The 13496-nt window shown below is 35.8% G+C and overlaps 1 protein-coding gene across 4 annotated transcripts in view; it reads right to left on the bottom strand.

Moving 5' to 3' along the window:
- LOC129241742 (folliculin-interacting protein 1) overlaps window positions 1-13496 on the bottom strand; it is a 52422-nt gene that overhangs the window by 33320 nt on the left and 5606 nt on the right. Inside the window, exons 1-3 of one of the 4 annotated variants that reach the window (XM_054878236.1) lie at window positions 12172-12407; window positions 11549-11776; window positions 4052-4725 (exon numbers count right to left, since the gene is read on the bottom strand). In XM_054878236.1, coding sequence (XP_054734211.1) covers window positions 4052-4308 — 257 coding nt within the window. In that variant the 5' untranslated portion in view covers window positions 4309-4725; window positions 11549-11776; window positions 12172-12407. Of the gene's footprint in view, window positions 1-4051; window positions 4726-11548; window positions 11777-12171; window positions 12408-13496 lie in introns of those variants that run through there. The other 3 variants (XM_054878234.1, XM_054878233.1, XM_054878237.1) reach the window with 3 other exon arrangements.

The following is a 13496-nucleotide window of genomic DNA, read 5'->3' as shown; positions in this document are numbered from 1 at the left end:
AAATCCGACCATAAATACGATTTTTAGTAATATCACCTATAAAAATGGGAGTATTGAAGATTGCAAAACTAAGTTATAATCTTCAAACAGGTGTTATTTTCTCAGATTTCAGTAAAGTGTTTAATAAGTCTTCTCTTGGATTTCTGCCCAGTTTTCTGCGCTGGTTTTCACTATATTTCATGGATAAAAAGCAAATCACAGTTTTTAGAAATTCTGCACCTCGACTAATTTCTTTTAAATTTGGCATACCTCAAGTCAGTCACTCTGGTTTATTTTATTCCTTAATACGCCCGGAATACGCTGAACTACTCTAGATCTCTTTCGTAGTCTAATGACGTTGAGCTTTTTTGGTCCATCAGCTCACAGAAAATTAATGTAGTTATGTGGTTTGAGGCGAATCCAACGCTGGATTACATGTAAAACTTTACAGGTCACTTCTTATACAGATTAAGGTGTCTGGATCTATTTATCAGAATTTTAGTAAGTATTCTAATACATTTAATGCCTCTGACTAAGTGCCCACTTAATGTTCTGAATGAATAACTTTAATGCAGTTCTTGAGATGAAAAAGTACGCTTAATTAAATACATACCAAAATGAGATAAAGTATAGCCTCAACCAATTAAATGATTTATTGGTATGAAAACCCATTTGTAGATATTATATTTTTAAACACTTGCAGATAGTTTTTTAGTGGCAACACTACCAACATTGAGAGCATTAAGAGAGTAAGTAAATAACACGAATACAACAAAGCAAAGCGGCAATATCAACGAGCAAACAGCAAGCAAGCGTATGACATAATAATCACGGGTGGCAGCCGATTAGCGAGTCATGTGATTGTTTTCATTTACAATCCTTCTCACATATATCTATGTTTATACGTATGCATATAGTATGTATGTGTGTATCAGCAACAACACACTCGTATACATAAATTTATTGCAGATTACATACATATGATATTTTGTTTGTATGTTATTTTGCGATCTTGTTTGCGAATTAATGAACGGGGCGAATTGACTGAATAGCTGTTAACTGTATGGCGGCTATACAACTTGTTTTTGCCTTTTGTTTATGATATCAAACTTAATAACAATGCTATTCAAAGAAAAAAATTGAGTATATTAGTTTAAAGTTTATTGAGTTTATTGGGATATACAATATTATTGGTTCATGCAGGCCAGATACAACTGTCTACGAAACAAATTTATTACACACTTTGGAAATGGTATATTGTACATCTTATCCCTTATACTCGTATTTTAAAATTTTCTTTTCTTGAAAAATTTTAACCCCACCCACTTTTAGTGAAACCATTTATCGAAAAATATAGATCAAAGGGATTGATCTAAAACTTTAAACGGTGAAATTCTGAAAATTTTAGCTCTATATAAATCAAAATAAATATAAAAATACAATAAAATAATCAGAATGGGGCCAGTCTCAATTTTTATTTAGATCCTTCGCTTGACCATAAGAGCAATAAGAATGGATTATTTGAATGTGAGAGTTTCATTTTTGTTTTGATATTAACAAAATTCGACACAGCTGATCATTGCTTATGCATTCACAGAGAGATAACATTAAATATATTTGGCTTAGCAGTCGAACAGAAAAGAGCATCGTTTAAATATTTCCGAAGAATAGGAAATACTTCACAAAAAAAGATACTTTTAAAAATATGCTCTAAAAGTTATTAACAAATTTTTAATAGAACTTTCACCAGTTTTAACCATATATAGGATGGTCCATTTAGGAGTTTATTTAAAAAAAAAAATAATAATAATAAAAGATAATTTTTTTCGGTGCGCTAACAGTTCATTATAACATTCGTTAACCTTGTTTTCCAAGACCTTGGTTACGGTACGGCATCATTGCCCAACAAAATTCAACTCCTTCACAAATTATATATTGATTATAATAAAGGATGGTTTTTTAAGAGCTATAGGAAAGTTTTTGAAAAAAACACACGTAAAATTCATGAAATTTGTATTTAAATCGATAGAACAGTCCATATAATTCAATGTTTGAAGATTATTTCATGCAAATGATGACCGCGACTGCGCTTCAAATGGTCCATCCGCTTAGTCCAATTTTGGCATACTCTTTCCAATGTGTCGGCCGGTATCTCACATATAAATGCTATAATGTTGTCTTGCAATGCGTTAATTGAGGCAGGCTTGTCTGAATAGACAAGAGCTTTAACATAGTCCTACAAAAAATAATCTAAAGGCGTTATATCGCACGATCTGGGTGGCCAATTGACAGGTCCCGAATGTGAAATAAAATGTTCACCGAACTCGCCTTTCAACAAGTCCATTGTTACGCGTGCTGTGTGGCATGTGGCACCGTCTTAGGCAAAAAAAGTTGGATATCATTTCACGGTAGCGCTCACCATTCACAGTTAAGTTACGATTCGCAGCATCTTTGAAGAAGTACGGTACAACGATACCTCCAGCCCATAAACCGCAGCAAACTGTGACCTTTTCTGGATACATTGGTAGCTCTTGCAATTCTTCTGGCTGATCTTCACTCCAAAATCGACAATTCTGCTTATTTACGTACCCATCGATGCAAAAATGAGATTCGTCTCTGAACACAATTTTTCGATAAAAAAGTGGATCTTCGGCCAACTTTCCAAAGCCCATTCACCAGAAATTCTGCGTTGCGGTAGGTCGTTCGGCTTCAATTCTTGCACCAGCTGTATTTTGAAAGGCTTCACTCCTAAATCCTTTCGCAAGATTTTCCCCGTTGTTGTGTAACAGAGGCCCAATTTCTGCGAACGGCGACGAATCGATAATTGATGGACATCATTAACACTGGCCGATACAGCTGCGATATTTTCTGCAGTTCGCACTCTTTACACCCTTTAGAATACATATGTATATTGGGTTAGTAATCTAACCTCTGAAATTTGAAATAGCTTCAAGTAAGAAACAATTTCTTTCAGTGTTATTTTTTTATTTTAAAGTAAAATGTTAAGGGGTAATTATGGGCACTATTCCATTCAAACGACTTTCTCCGCTGCCTTGCAGTAGCCGATACGACAATCCCAACTTTTAAGCACAGCTCAGATGCAGCCGTAGACAAATGGGTTAATGCGTGCGGAAGTGCACCGGTTCGGAATCTTGGGCACGAAACACCAATTGATAAAAGAAGTTTTTTCTAATAGCAATCGTTCTTGGGCAGACAATGGCAGTCCTTCGAGTGTACTTTTAGTATGAAAAAGCTCTTCATAAAAACACATCTCCCGTTCGGAGGCGGCGTAAAACTGTAGGTCCCTCCATTTGTGGAAAGCGTCAAACGCACATCACAAATAGGGGGAGTAGCTCGGCAAAGTACGCAATAAAGGGTGTAAGCGCCAATTATATATTGAACAGAGTGCAACTTGATTCCTAACACAACATTGTCATAAAAATATATACGAATACCAGTTAATCTTCTAAGAAATAACAATTATTATGGATGATACATTCCTTGTTATTATAATTGACCTCCTGGCGAACTCAGTTGCGCTTTTATTTAAAGTGGGATTTTAGTACCTAAGCCTAGGTCTGGCCGTCCAAGAACCCTATCGGTCGGAGAAGAGCGCAGCATAATCAATATGGCAAAGGTTACCCATCGAATTACATCACCAAACATTTAAAAAACTGCTACACAAGTTTTACGTAAAGTTGGATTCTATTATAGAGTCGCTCGAAGAAAGCTGTTTATTTCACTTGCGACCAGACGAAAGCGCAATGAATTTGCTAATAATTATATGTATAAATAAGCCGATAATGTTATGGAAAATCATTTTTCCGACGAAAGTAAATCATATATTTTTGGGATAAGACGTAGTCAAATTTTTTGGCGCAAATCGGGAACTGGTATTCCGAAACAAAATCATATTCAATTGAATATCTGGTATTATTAATTTATACATATTATGTATATAATAAAATAAATTAAGTGAATTATTTCCCTGAAATAAAAATGTGTGTCTTCGCTACTTCTGGAAATGTTCATGTTGCTTATCATTTGAATTTTACTTTCTTTGGGTACTAACCTTAAGTAATTCTTTGAGTGCACCGGTTGATGGTTGTTCTGAGCCCATCGACTTGCTGTTGCTGTCACTCCACTGCTAATTATTTCGGGATTTCGGGAATGTTCTTGATCTAATGTTTTTCCCTGTGTCGATGATACTTTTCGCAATGTTGATGCTGGAGCAGATGTAGATGCAGTTGTTGACATGGACGATGTACTTGGCGTTGGAAAAAATAATTTATTCAGCAAGGCCATAATGTGGTATGACCAATGTTGCATATATTATTCTCCTTAGCACTATTGTATGGTAGTCTGTTCCAGAATATAAAATTTTTCTTATGCACTGCACTATAACTTCTTTCTTCTGTATGTACTCGTACATATTATGTACATATATCAACTGGCAATGGAAGTTATAAGCCTTCCTTTGAGAATACTTTCATTCCTGAGAAGTATTCGTAATCAACTTAAGGTACATATATCGTTCTTCATTTTATTTTATTTATCAATTCAGATTTACTATGGTTTCCATGAAATTTTTTTATTTGCAGTCGCGTTCATCTATTAACGCAAGCTCTTATTCCATGAGGGAATTATTTTGAAGATCACGGCACTTTGCGATCACCATTTGTCAACAAAGATCTACTGATAGCTGTGTTGTCATCCGCACCATACAATTTTACTTTTGTTTGAGTTCTGTTGAAGGTTGAACAAAAATTTATAGTATCGCTATTTGTTATTATTATTTTGAGTGATTTAAATTAATAAAACATGTTCAATACATTCAATTTCGTATCCAATAATAGTTAATTCATTTACATAATGTTAAACCTTTTCCGATATTTTGAAATTGTGAATTGGGACTGCAGACAACGCGTATTAATAAAATAGGAAATTAAAAAAACTGCAACAGGCAATTAATTAAAATAAAAAATACTGAGTATTTCAGTGTACAGTGAGTCACAGCGAAAGTGAGCCACAACTTTTTCAAAAATGTTTGTTTAAATAACTTTGGTAGATATTGCATCCTTAATTTGTTCGTTGGTTTATAAAGTGAATTTCTTATTAAAAAAAAATTAAACAATAGTGCAAAGAAAAATGTTGATACTGGTTTAAAACAATTTGCGGGTAAAAATGACCGAATTTTTGACGCTTCCAACACTATCTTTCTCCCAAGTTGCTGGAATTTAACATCGAAAGTTATACTTCAAAAAACCGTGAAACATGAATGCAACTCGAACAAGCCCAAAACTTCATGAATTTAAATCACTTTATTAAGTATTTTTTACGCATTTTCTCAACTTTCAATGGATCAGAGGCAAGCAAAAATCTGACGCTGCAGCTATCAGATGCTTTCCGTTCCTTTTTTTCTTAAGGCGGCTTCAATTCGCCATGCATTAACGAATGGCGAATAGACGCAGCAATTGGTATAAATATACATAAGTTGGTAGTATTTGCCGTCGAAAGTAAACGAACTTGCTAATTTTCTAGGTAATTATTTACTTTGCGAAACATGTGGAAGAATTGGTCAAAAAAACATCAATGGGGTGACAATCGATGTGTATTAGCCCAGAATTAAAAATCTGAAGGCGTTAAAAAGTTATTAACAAAAAACACTTTAATAATATTGCTCTTTTTAATAACTAAATACTCAAAAGTAAGCACACTTAGGAGTCAAACTTAAATTTTCTTTGCTAATGGTGGGTTGGCTTTCTGTCACGAAAGTGTTGCTTATAATGTCCAAGTGCGTGAACCTAATTTAAAAACTATTAGACAAATATGTAGTCAATATATCCGAATTTTGATTTAAGATATATTTTATAAAATATTGAATAATGGTGTTTTACACCATTTTCAGTAGAGGGTAATGGGGGGAATTTCCTTAAAGTTTGGACTGTCCTCTTTCCAAACCATCTACACGGAAGAGAATTCTGTGCGAAAGCACCGTAAATAAACCTGCTGGAATAAATTTTTCAAAAATTTTCTGAAGCCATTGAAGCCATCATTGTGTTAGCCATATGGGCAAATATGAAGTAAAATCTCCGAAGCGGAATTGAGTTCCAGTTTTGTAAAAATTAAACAAAAGAGATTTGTTGAATTAAATTAAATTATAACTTTTGGATGGTTTTTATATGCTTTCAATAAATTCAGTGTCTTCATTCACACACACTCAAAACAAGCGAAAACGTAAGTAAAAATTGGGAAATTAGGCTCTTCTCTTAAAGAGAAGAGTCACCCACAGTGAACATTTCTGTAAATTACAGTTGACGCAATATTTAAAAATAGGGGTGGAAGCTGTCACGTCCCTTCCCTATTTGCGCGCTAAAGGAATATCAGCTGTCACAAAAACTTGCAACTTCTTACTGCAAAACTATTCACTGAGAACAAATCTTGGCTTATTCGCAGAATTTTGGTTACTGGTGAATTACTGGATAGTTTTTAATGGAGAGTAAAAAAACACATAGTTTATCCCTTTCAACCAACAGTCGTTCTATATTACGGCAAACAACACATTTTTGTTTGCTATCTCTTTTTTTAACTAACAAATAATTAAACCCGCAAAAAGCGCCGAAAAAGTGGAATCTCATCGACACACAGCTTGTAATATTAGCTGTTGAAGACCAAAAATTAATCAAGCGCCAATTCGGTTTCAGAAAAACTCATGGTACCATTAAACAAGTATATCGACTCGTACATAATATTCACAAAGCATTTAAACACAAGAAATATTGCAAAGCCGCATTTCTCGACATATCCCAAGCCTTCGACCGTGCCTGGTATGATGGTTTACTCTGTAAAATTAAGGCTACTCTACCCACAAATTATTATATCTTTAACAAATCCTACCTAAAAAATCGGCACTGTTTTGTAAAACAAAATGAAGAACAATCTCAGCTCTGCGAAATTTTAGCTTCTGTACCCCAAGGCAGTATTATAAGTCGGAACTTTTGCAGATGATACCGCTTTAATCGCAATTGACTCCCTCCCTAATGTGGCTTTTCTTAAGATCCAAATAGTACTTGATGAAATAACTCAATGTCTCAAAGACTGGCAAATAAAATAAAATGAGACAAATCTGTTCAAGTCACCTTTACACTCAAGCAAAATGCTTGCCAATAATTACCCGGTCGCACCTAAACCCATTAATTACAGAAACTACCACCAATACCATTTACTTTAACGGATTGAAGACGAAATCAACAATCGATCTCATGGGTTAAAAAGCAAAAACTGAGGAATGGTTGCACCACTGAGTGCTTTCCATGCATGTCTCGTAGACTATCTTAGTTTTATGTATAAATATTGCAATCTGTTTATCGCAATAAATAAATGGGTAACAAAAAAAAAAAAAAAAAAAACAAAAAAGATACCATGCTTAAATGAAGTCGCAGACAATGAAATAATAGAAAATTAAAAAAAACAGGGTGTTGTAAAAATTTACAAATTCCTCAAAATTGTAAAAGGTCAACCAACTCCAAGTGGCGTAGTCCTTCTAACTTTATCGTTTACCTTCCGGAAAAAGTTGATGTTTCGGGGTATACGACCAATGTAAGACTGTGCTACTCAAACCCCATCAGGTGTAAGAACTGTTAATTTCTTGACCACACAAAAAAACGCTTCCGAAATTCTTGCAATTGAAAAAAATAGTAACCATTCAAACAGGCAATAAATGCTCATTTCGCGGTGCAGTCAATATTCACAAAGCGTCAATACCACCAACTTTCTACTTTTCATGAGCCTCATTCTTCAGCATAGTTAACAATTCAACAAACAAAGAGACCGTAAATAAAGGGTTTTCCAATAACAGGTGTTATTTATCGCTATCGAGAGATGATTAACGATTTTTTATAGCCGGAATTGGATGGTATTGATCTGGACAACGTTTATTTTCAACAAGACGGCGCTATGTGCCACACAAGCAACGAAGCCAATGATCTTTTACGGGAAAAGTTTCCGGACCGTGTTATCTCTCGACGAGGTGATCACAATTGCCACGTGAAAGAGAAGGTCTACGCCAACAGCCCAGGGTCGATTCAACACCTCAAGATAGAATTCGTGAAGCTATCGAAGACATAGGGCAGCCACTTTGCAATTCGGTTATGGAAAATTTCATGAAAAAGATATTGTCCTGTAAGCGTGGTCGTGGTGGTCATTTTCGCGATATTATTTTCCTCTATTAATGACATACCTTCCTCTTTAAAATGAAATAAACATCCGATCATTTATATCAATAATATTAAAAAATAGCATTTTTCTTTGAATAGCGAAAATAACACCTCTTACTGGAAAACCCTTTATATTTAAAAAAGAGAATATCCAAACTCCCCTCTCTTCCTCCATCAAATACGATAATAAAATACATGAACAACATAGCAAAAGAAATCGAAACTACGACAATGATACATTAAATTACACAGTCTATCCCAAAAACAACTGCAGTCGATGACTCTTTTTCATTACCTATTGACCACACTACAACAACGACTATTGACTTCACAACAACCATCCCACTAATTTCGAATAGGCCGTCACACCTCAGCAATCCACCCCATACCTCATTACCCACAGACATCCAACACACAGAATCGGTCATGCCAATTTTTCAGTGGAACTTAAAAGCTCTATTTAACAACTAGATTGATCTAAATCTACTCATTAATAAATTTTGAGTTTTTTTACCGCGAAACCACTGATGATATTTCGGGAAACACCCGTGCCCCGAAAGCATTTGGGTTGTATAAAAATTTACTTTACTGAAGTTCCTGCTGTTCCAAATGGCGACGACTTCTATTAGCCTAGACGCTCATCTGCTGCACGTTTCGTTAATCCAGCGGTCATGCCATAGCCTTAGCGTTTCATACCATATATCGAGTGCTGCAGGTTTGCTAAATCTTTCTTCCATGGCCTCTTCCTTTCGAGCTCCCAACTTTTTCCTCTCAAAAGTTAGTAAGTCTATCGGTATTGAATCGCCTATTACTTGAATAGTTGGTCCTGATACTGTGCGGTAGGTGGACACAACTCTCATATTAGTTGTACCGATGTTAAGAGCTTGCATCGGTGCTTTACCTTTAGCGCATTTGCCCACAATTCAGCCCCGTATAAGAGAACGGAGAGCGTGGTAGCCATTTATTTCCCGTTTCGTTTGTGTTGAACCCCCTATGTACATGTGATCTATTAATCAGCTCGATATAATATCAACACCACAACTAGTTAAGGGGAGCCCTCTTTCGCAGTGGCTGACGAGAAAATCCTCTCTACAAATATCAAAAGTCAAAAACCAACGCTGACTAATACTTTCAGTTGCTTAACGATGCTATTGAGTTATAAATCAGAGTGGGGAATCATCCACATCGATGGATCAAAATCAGACACCCAGACAACGTTTGCAGTGTCAAATGATCAAGGTGTCAAAATAACTGTCGGTGCTTTACCACTAGAACTTAATCGCTCAGGCACATTTTTTTATAAGAACGTACAATTGTTGGCGTATTACGAGGATATTTACATCATCGGTCTTAACAGCCTTTTCCAAACTGAATAAAGAATCAAAGCAAATGGGTGGTGAACGAGGACAAAACGAAGTACCTCCCGTCTTCTTGGGAAGGACCTCTCCGAGCCGTTTGATACCAAACGAGGTTTCAGACAAGGTGACTCGCTGTCGTGTGACTTCTTTAACCTGATGTTAGAGAGCATCGTACGAGCCGCAGAATTTAATCGCTCAGGCACAATCTTTTATAAGAGCGTACAATTGTTGGCGTATGCCGATGATATCGATATCATCGGCCTTAACAATCGCGCTGTTAGTTCTGCCTTCTCCAAACTGAATAAAGAATCAAAGCAAATGGGTCTGGTGGTGAACGAGGACAAAACGAAGTACCTCGTGTTATCAAACAAACAGTCGGAGCACTCGTGTATCGGCACCCACATCACTGTTGATAGTTATGATTTCGAGGTTTTAAGAGACTTCGACTATCATTAACACCGATAAAAATGCCAGCCAACGTAGAAATTCTCTTGCCAACAAGTGCTACTTTGGACTAAGTAGGCTATTGAGTAGTAAAGCTCTCTCTCGAGCAACAAAACTAGCACATCATATGACCCTCATCATGCCCGACCTATCGTATGAAGCAGAAGTTTGGACGATGACAACATCCGATGAAGCTTCCCTTGGAGTATTTGAGAGAAAGGTTCTGTGGAAGATTTTTGGCATTTTGCACGTTAGCAACGGCGTGTATCGCAACTTATAGAACAATGAGCTGTATGAGCTTTACGACGTTGTAGACATAGCGCAGCGAATAAAGATCCGCGGCTACGTTGGCTTGGTCATGTCGTCCGAATGGAAACAAATGCTCCGGCTCTGAAAGTATTCGATACGGTACCAGCTTGTGGTAGTCTCCTCCTCTATTCAGTTATAAACACCAAATGGCTAAATAACACTTTGTATTTTATTACAATTACCATACCAAATAAATGTGCGGGACGAACTCCCAAAGGAAAGAAAATGAGAAAAACAAAACCGAAACAAGAAAAAACTCAGTCAAGCAACAGGGAACAATTTATATTTACAATTTATTTTAGAAAAAGAATTCTATATACATATTGATTGAGGGATATAATCCCAAGCGAGTGAACTGAGCCGAAGGTCCTTTCGAAAACAAAAAAATGTTTCCACGACATTCGGTTCTACGTTACCGAAACGACCCGGATTTATATCCGGTCAAGGACTGTCACTCCAGCAGCATTCCCCGTATGTAAGTATGGGGAATGTTTATGCTGTTACAACAACAACAACGAAAACAAAAATTCATGAGTAGTGAAATACGCATGATTTTTTATTGCAAATTTTCGACTGCAGTACTTGTTCTTTTTAAAATGCATTTATAAATTTTAGTAATACGAGTAGTTAATTGCTAGCTGAGTTAACAAATGCGTATACATTTCTCTCTCTCTCAACGGTATTTCAATAAGCACATTAGGCAAATACGGTCATGGAAAATCGTAATTTTAATGCTTTTCCGGGCGGTTGTATGGTCCCTATAGGAGGTTGGGGCTTTTATAGTTGTAATGGTGGGATCTTGCTTTTCTAATAGGGGTGGTGAGCGATGCCACGCCGCCCTTCCCCTCCGTACTCCGTCCAAACACTTTGTCATAATACTGTAAAGTTTGAGGGAGGGGTGCTTTAGTTTTGAGTACTATGGATACTTCCAATTTTAGTTCTTTTATTATTATATTATATTGAGTAATTTTAGTTATATTTTTCAATACCGAATTAATAAGAAAATGTGCAATATTTCACGTTGTTTTTATTGAATTATTTCGCATTATTAGAAATCCTGTGAGGGGGATGTTTTATTTTAGCCAATGCAGTATATATGGTATTTCCAATTAATAACTAATATTTAGTTTCTTAGACCTTTAAAGTTCAATTTATGCACGCACTAGTAGAAACCGCACAGGTTAAGTAAACAAAATTAAAAATTACATAGAGGATATTTGATTTCTTATATATGATAATTACATCTCACAGTGCATCCTGAAGTAATACCTTGCATTCACATTCCACAATTAACTTTTCACTTTTAAGCATTCACAGCACTGCTCAATTTAAAACATTTCCCGTGATCTAAGATACACCAGTCCATCACCCGATGCACTTTTTTACGTACGTAAAAAATTATTAAGAAATGTTTGCGCCGTAAAGTAACGTTATGTAGCCCTTCTGCACTAAACGAAATCACAAATCTCACTGAAATTTACCAATGGATCGAATGAGTATTAAATGAAAATTAATAAAAGAGAATATAATAAATACTACTACAACGACGGCACAGTATACAATATCGGCATTAACAAAAAACATTAAAGCAATTGTGGCTCATGGCACTTAGCAGATTACTCGCCAGCATCCGCTGTGTGTACATATTTATATATATACATATATATAAGCCAAGAAGGATACAATTCTCTACACCGTGTATATAGCATAATTATTTAATTTAATTATTGTTTTACAATTTAAATTCCGTCGAAACCGTAAACTAATAGATGATTTTATTAAATATATAGTGGATAATTTAACATTGGGAATGTGATTAATGTTAACAGTAAAAAAAAAAACATCTTGTTTTTGAAGCAGGTCACCTTTTGTTTGCACAATTCTCTTTGTACGATTTAACACAAAAATAGTTTACGTTCGATAAAAACACGGATACTGCAAATTTTTACTATCAGTTCGCCAAATGCGAATCTTCTTAGTTATAAGTGAGAAACCACTACACAAAACAATGGAACTATAAGCTTAAAATGTACACAAGTTTTCATAAACAAATTTGCACAAATAACAGGTAATTCACAAACAAATCACAACTTCACGCATCAGTAAACCTTTTGACATTTGATGTACCATAGATGCTAGTTCTGTTCGGTTTGATTTGACAACACTTTAGTGTTTTATTCAGTGCGATAAAAAACTATTCAATGTTGGTATTCACGATACATCATATTCTGCAGAATTTAACGGCTCACTAGTTTGTCGGTCTTTCTTGAATGACCCTTCAACACAAAAACCATTATGCGAGCCAAGGGGATTATATTAATGATGGTATCGGTAAATCATATTATTTGTCTTGTTTTCTTTCGTATCCATGTTGACGGCCACATGAAATAAAGCGAATTCATTATTTGTTTTCTATTTTGCCAACACATTGCTTTTAGAATCAAACTGTACTGAATGCGCCTTGACGCGTGCACAATTATTGCTTTCTTCGCGACGACATGAATAAAAGTAGTAATGTGAGCCAGTCTGTTATATGGGCTAGTGAGAAATATGAGAATTATTAGGAATATTCCACTGCAACTCACAAGAAATGTTGGTTCGGTGTTTATTTTACTAAAACTAAATTTCGCGCACCGAAAGGCAGTAATAGCGAACGAGAAGCCAAAACAAAAACGTTGATTAGTCTTGATGGCGACAGCAGATAGCGAGATAAAGCATGTTTTCTGGGTCTACCGCTAGATGAGTTAGACGAAGTAATTAATTAAAGTAATTAATCTTAAGGATTCTTAAGGTGGACGTGTACCTGGGGAAGTTAAAATAAAGTAAGGCAAGTGTGTTGCCGCCGTAGCCGAATGGGTTGGTGCGTGATTTCCATTCGGAATTTACAGAGAGGTCGTTGGTTCGAATCTCGGTGAAAGCAAAATTAATAAAAACATTTTTATAATAGCGGTCGCCCCTCGGCAGGCAATGGCAAACCTCCGAGTGTATTTCTGCCATGAAAAAGCTCCTCATAAAAATATCTGCCGTTCGGAGTCGGCTTGAAACTGTAGGTCCCTCCATTTGTGGAACAACATTAAGACGCACACCACAAATAGGAGGAGGAGCTCGGCCAAACACCTAACAGAAGTGTACGCGCCAATTTTTTTTTTATTTTTTTTTTAAGTGTGTTGCCATTAATTTGTGACTTTTA

Source organism: Anastrepha obliqua, chromosome 3 (genome assembly GCF_027943255.1).
Source record: "Anastrepha obliqua isolate idAnaObli1 chromosome 3, idAnaObli1_1.0, whole genome shotgun sequence".
NCBI lineage: Eukaryota > Metazoa > Arthropoda > Insecta > Diptera > Tephritidae > Anastrepha > Anastrepha obliqua.
Note: the sequence above shows the minus strand (reverse complement) of the source record. Positions and strands in the feature narration are given on the sequence as shown.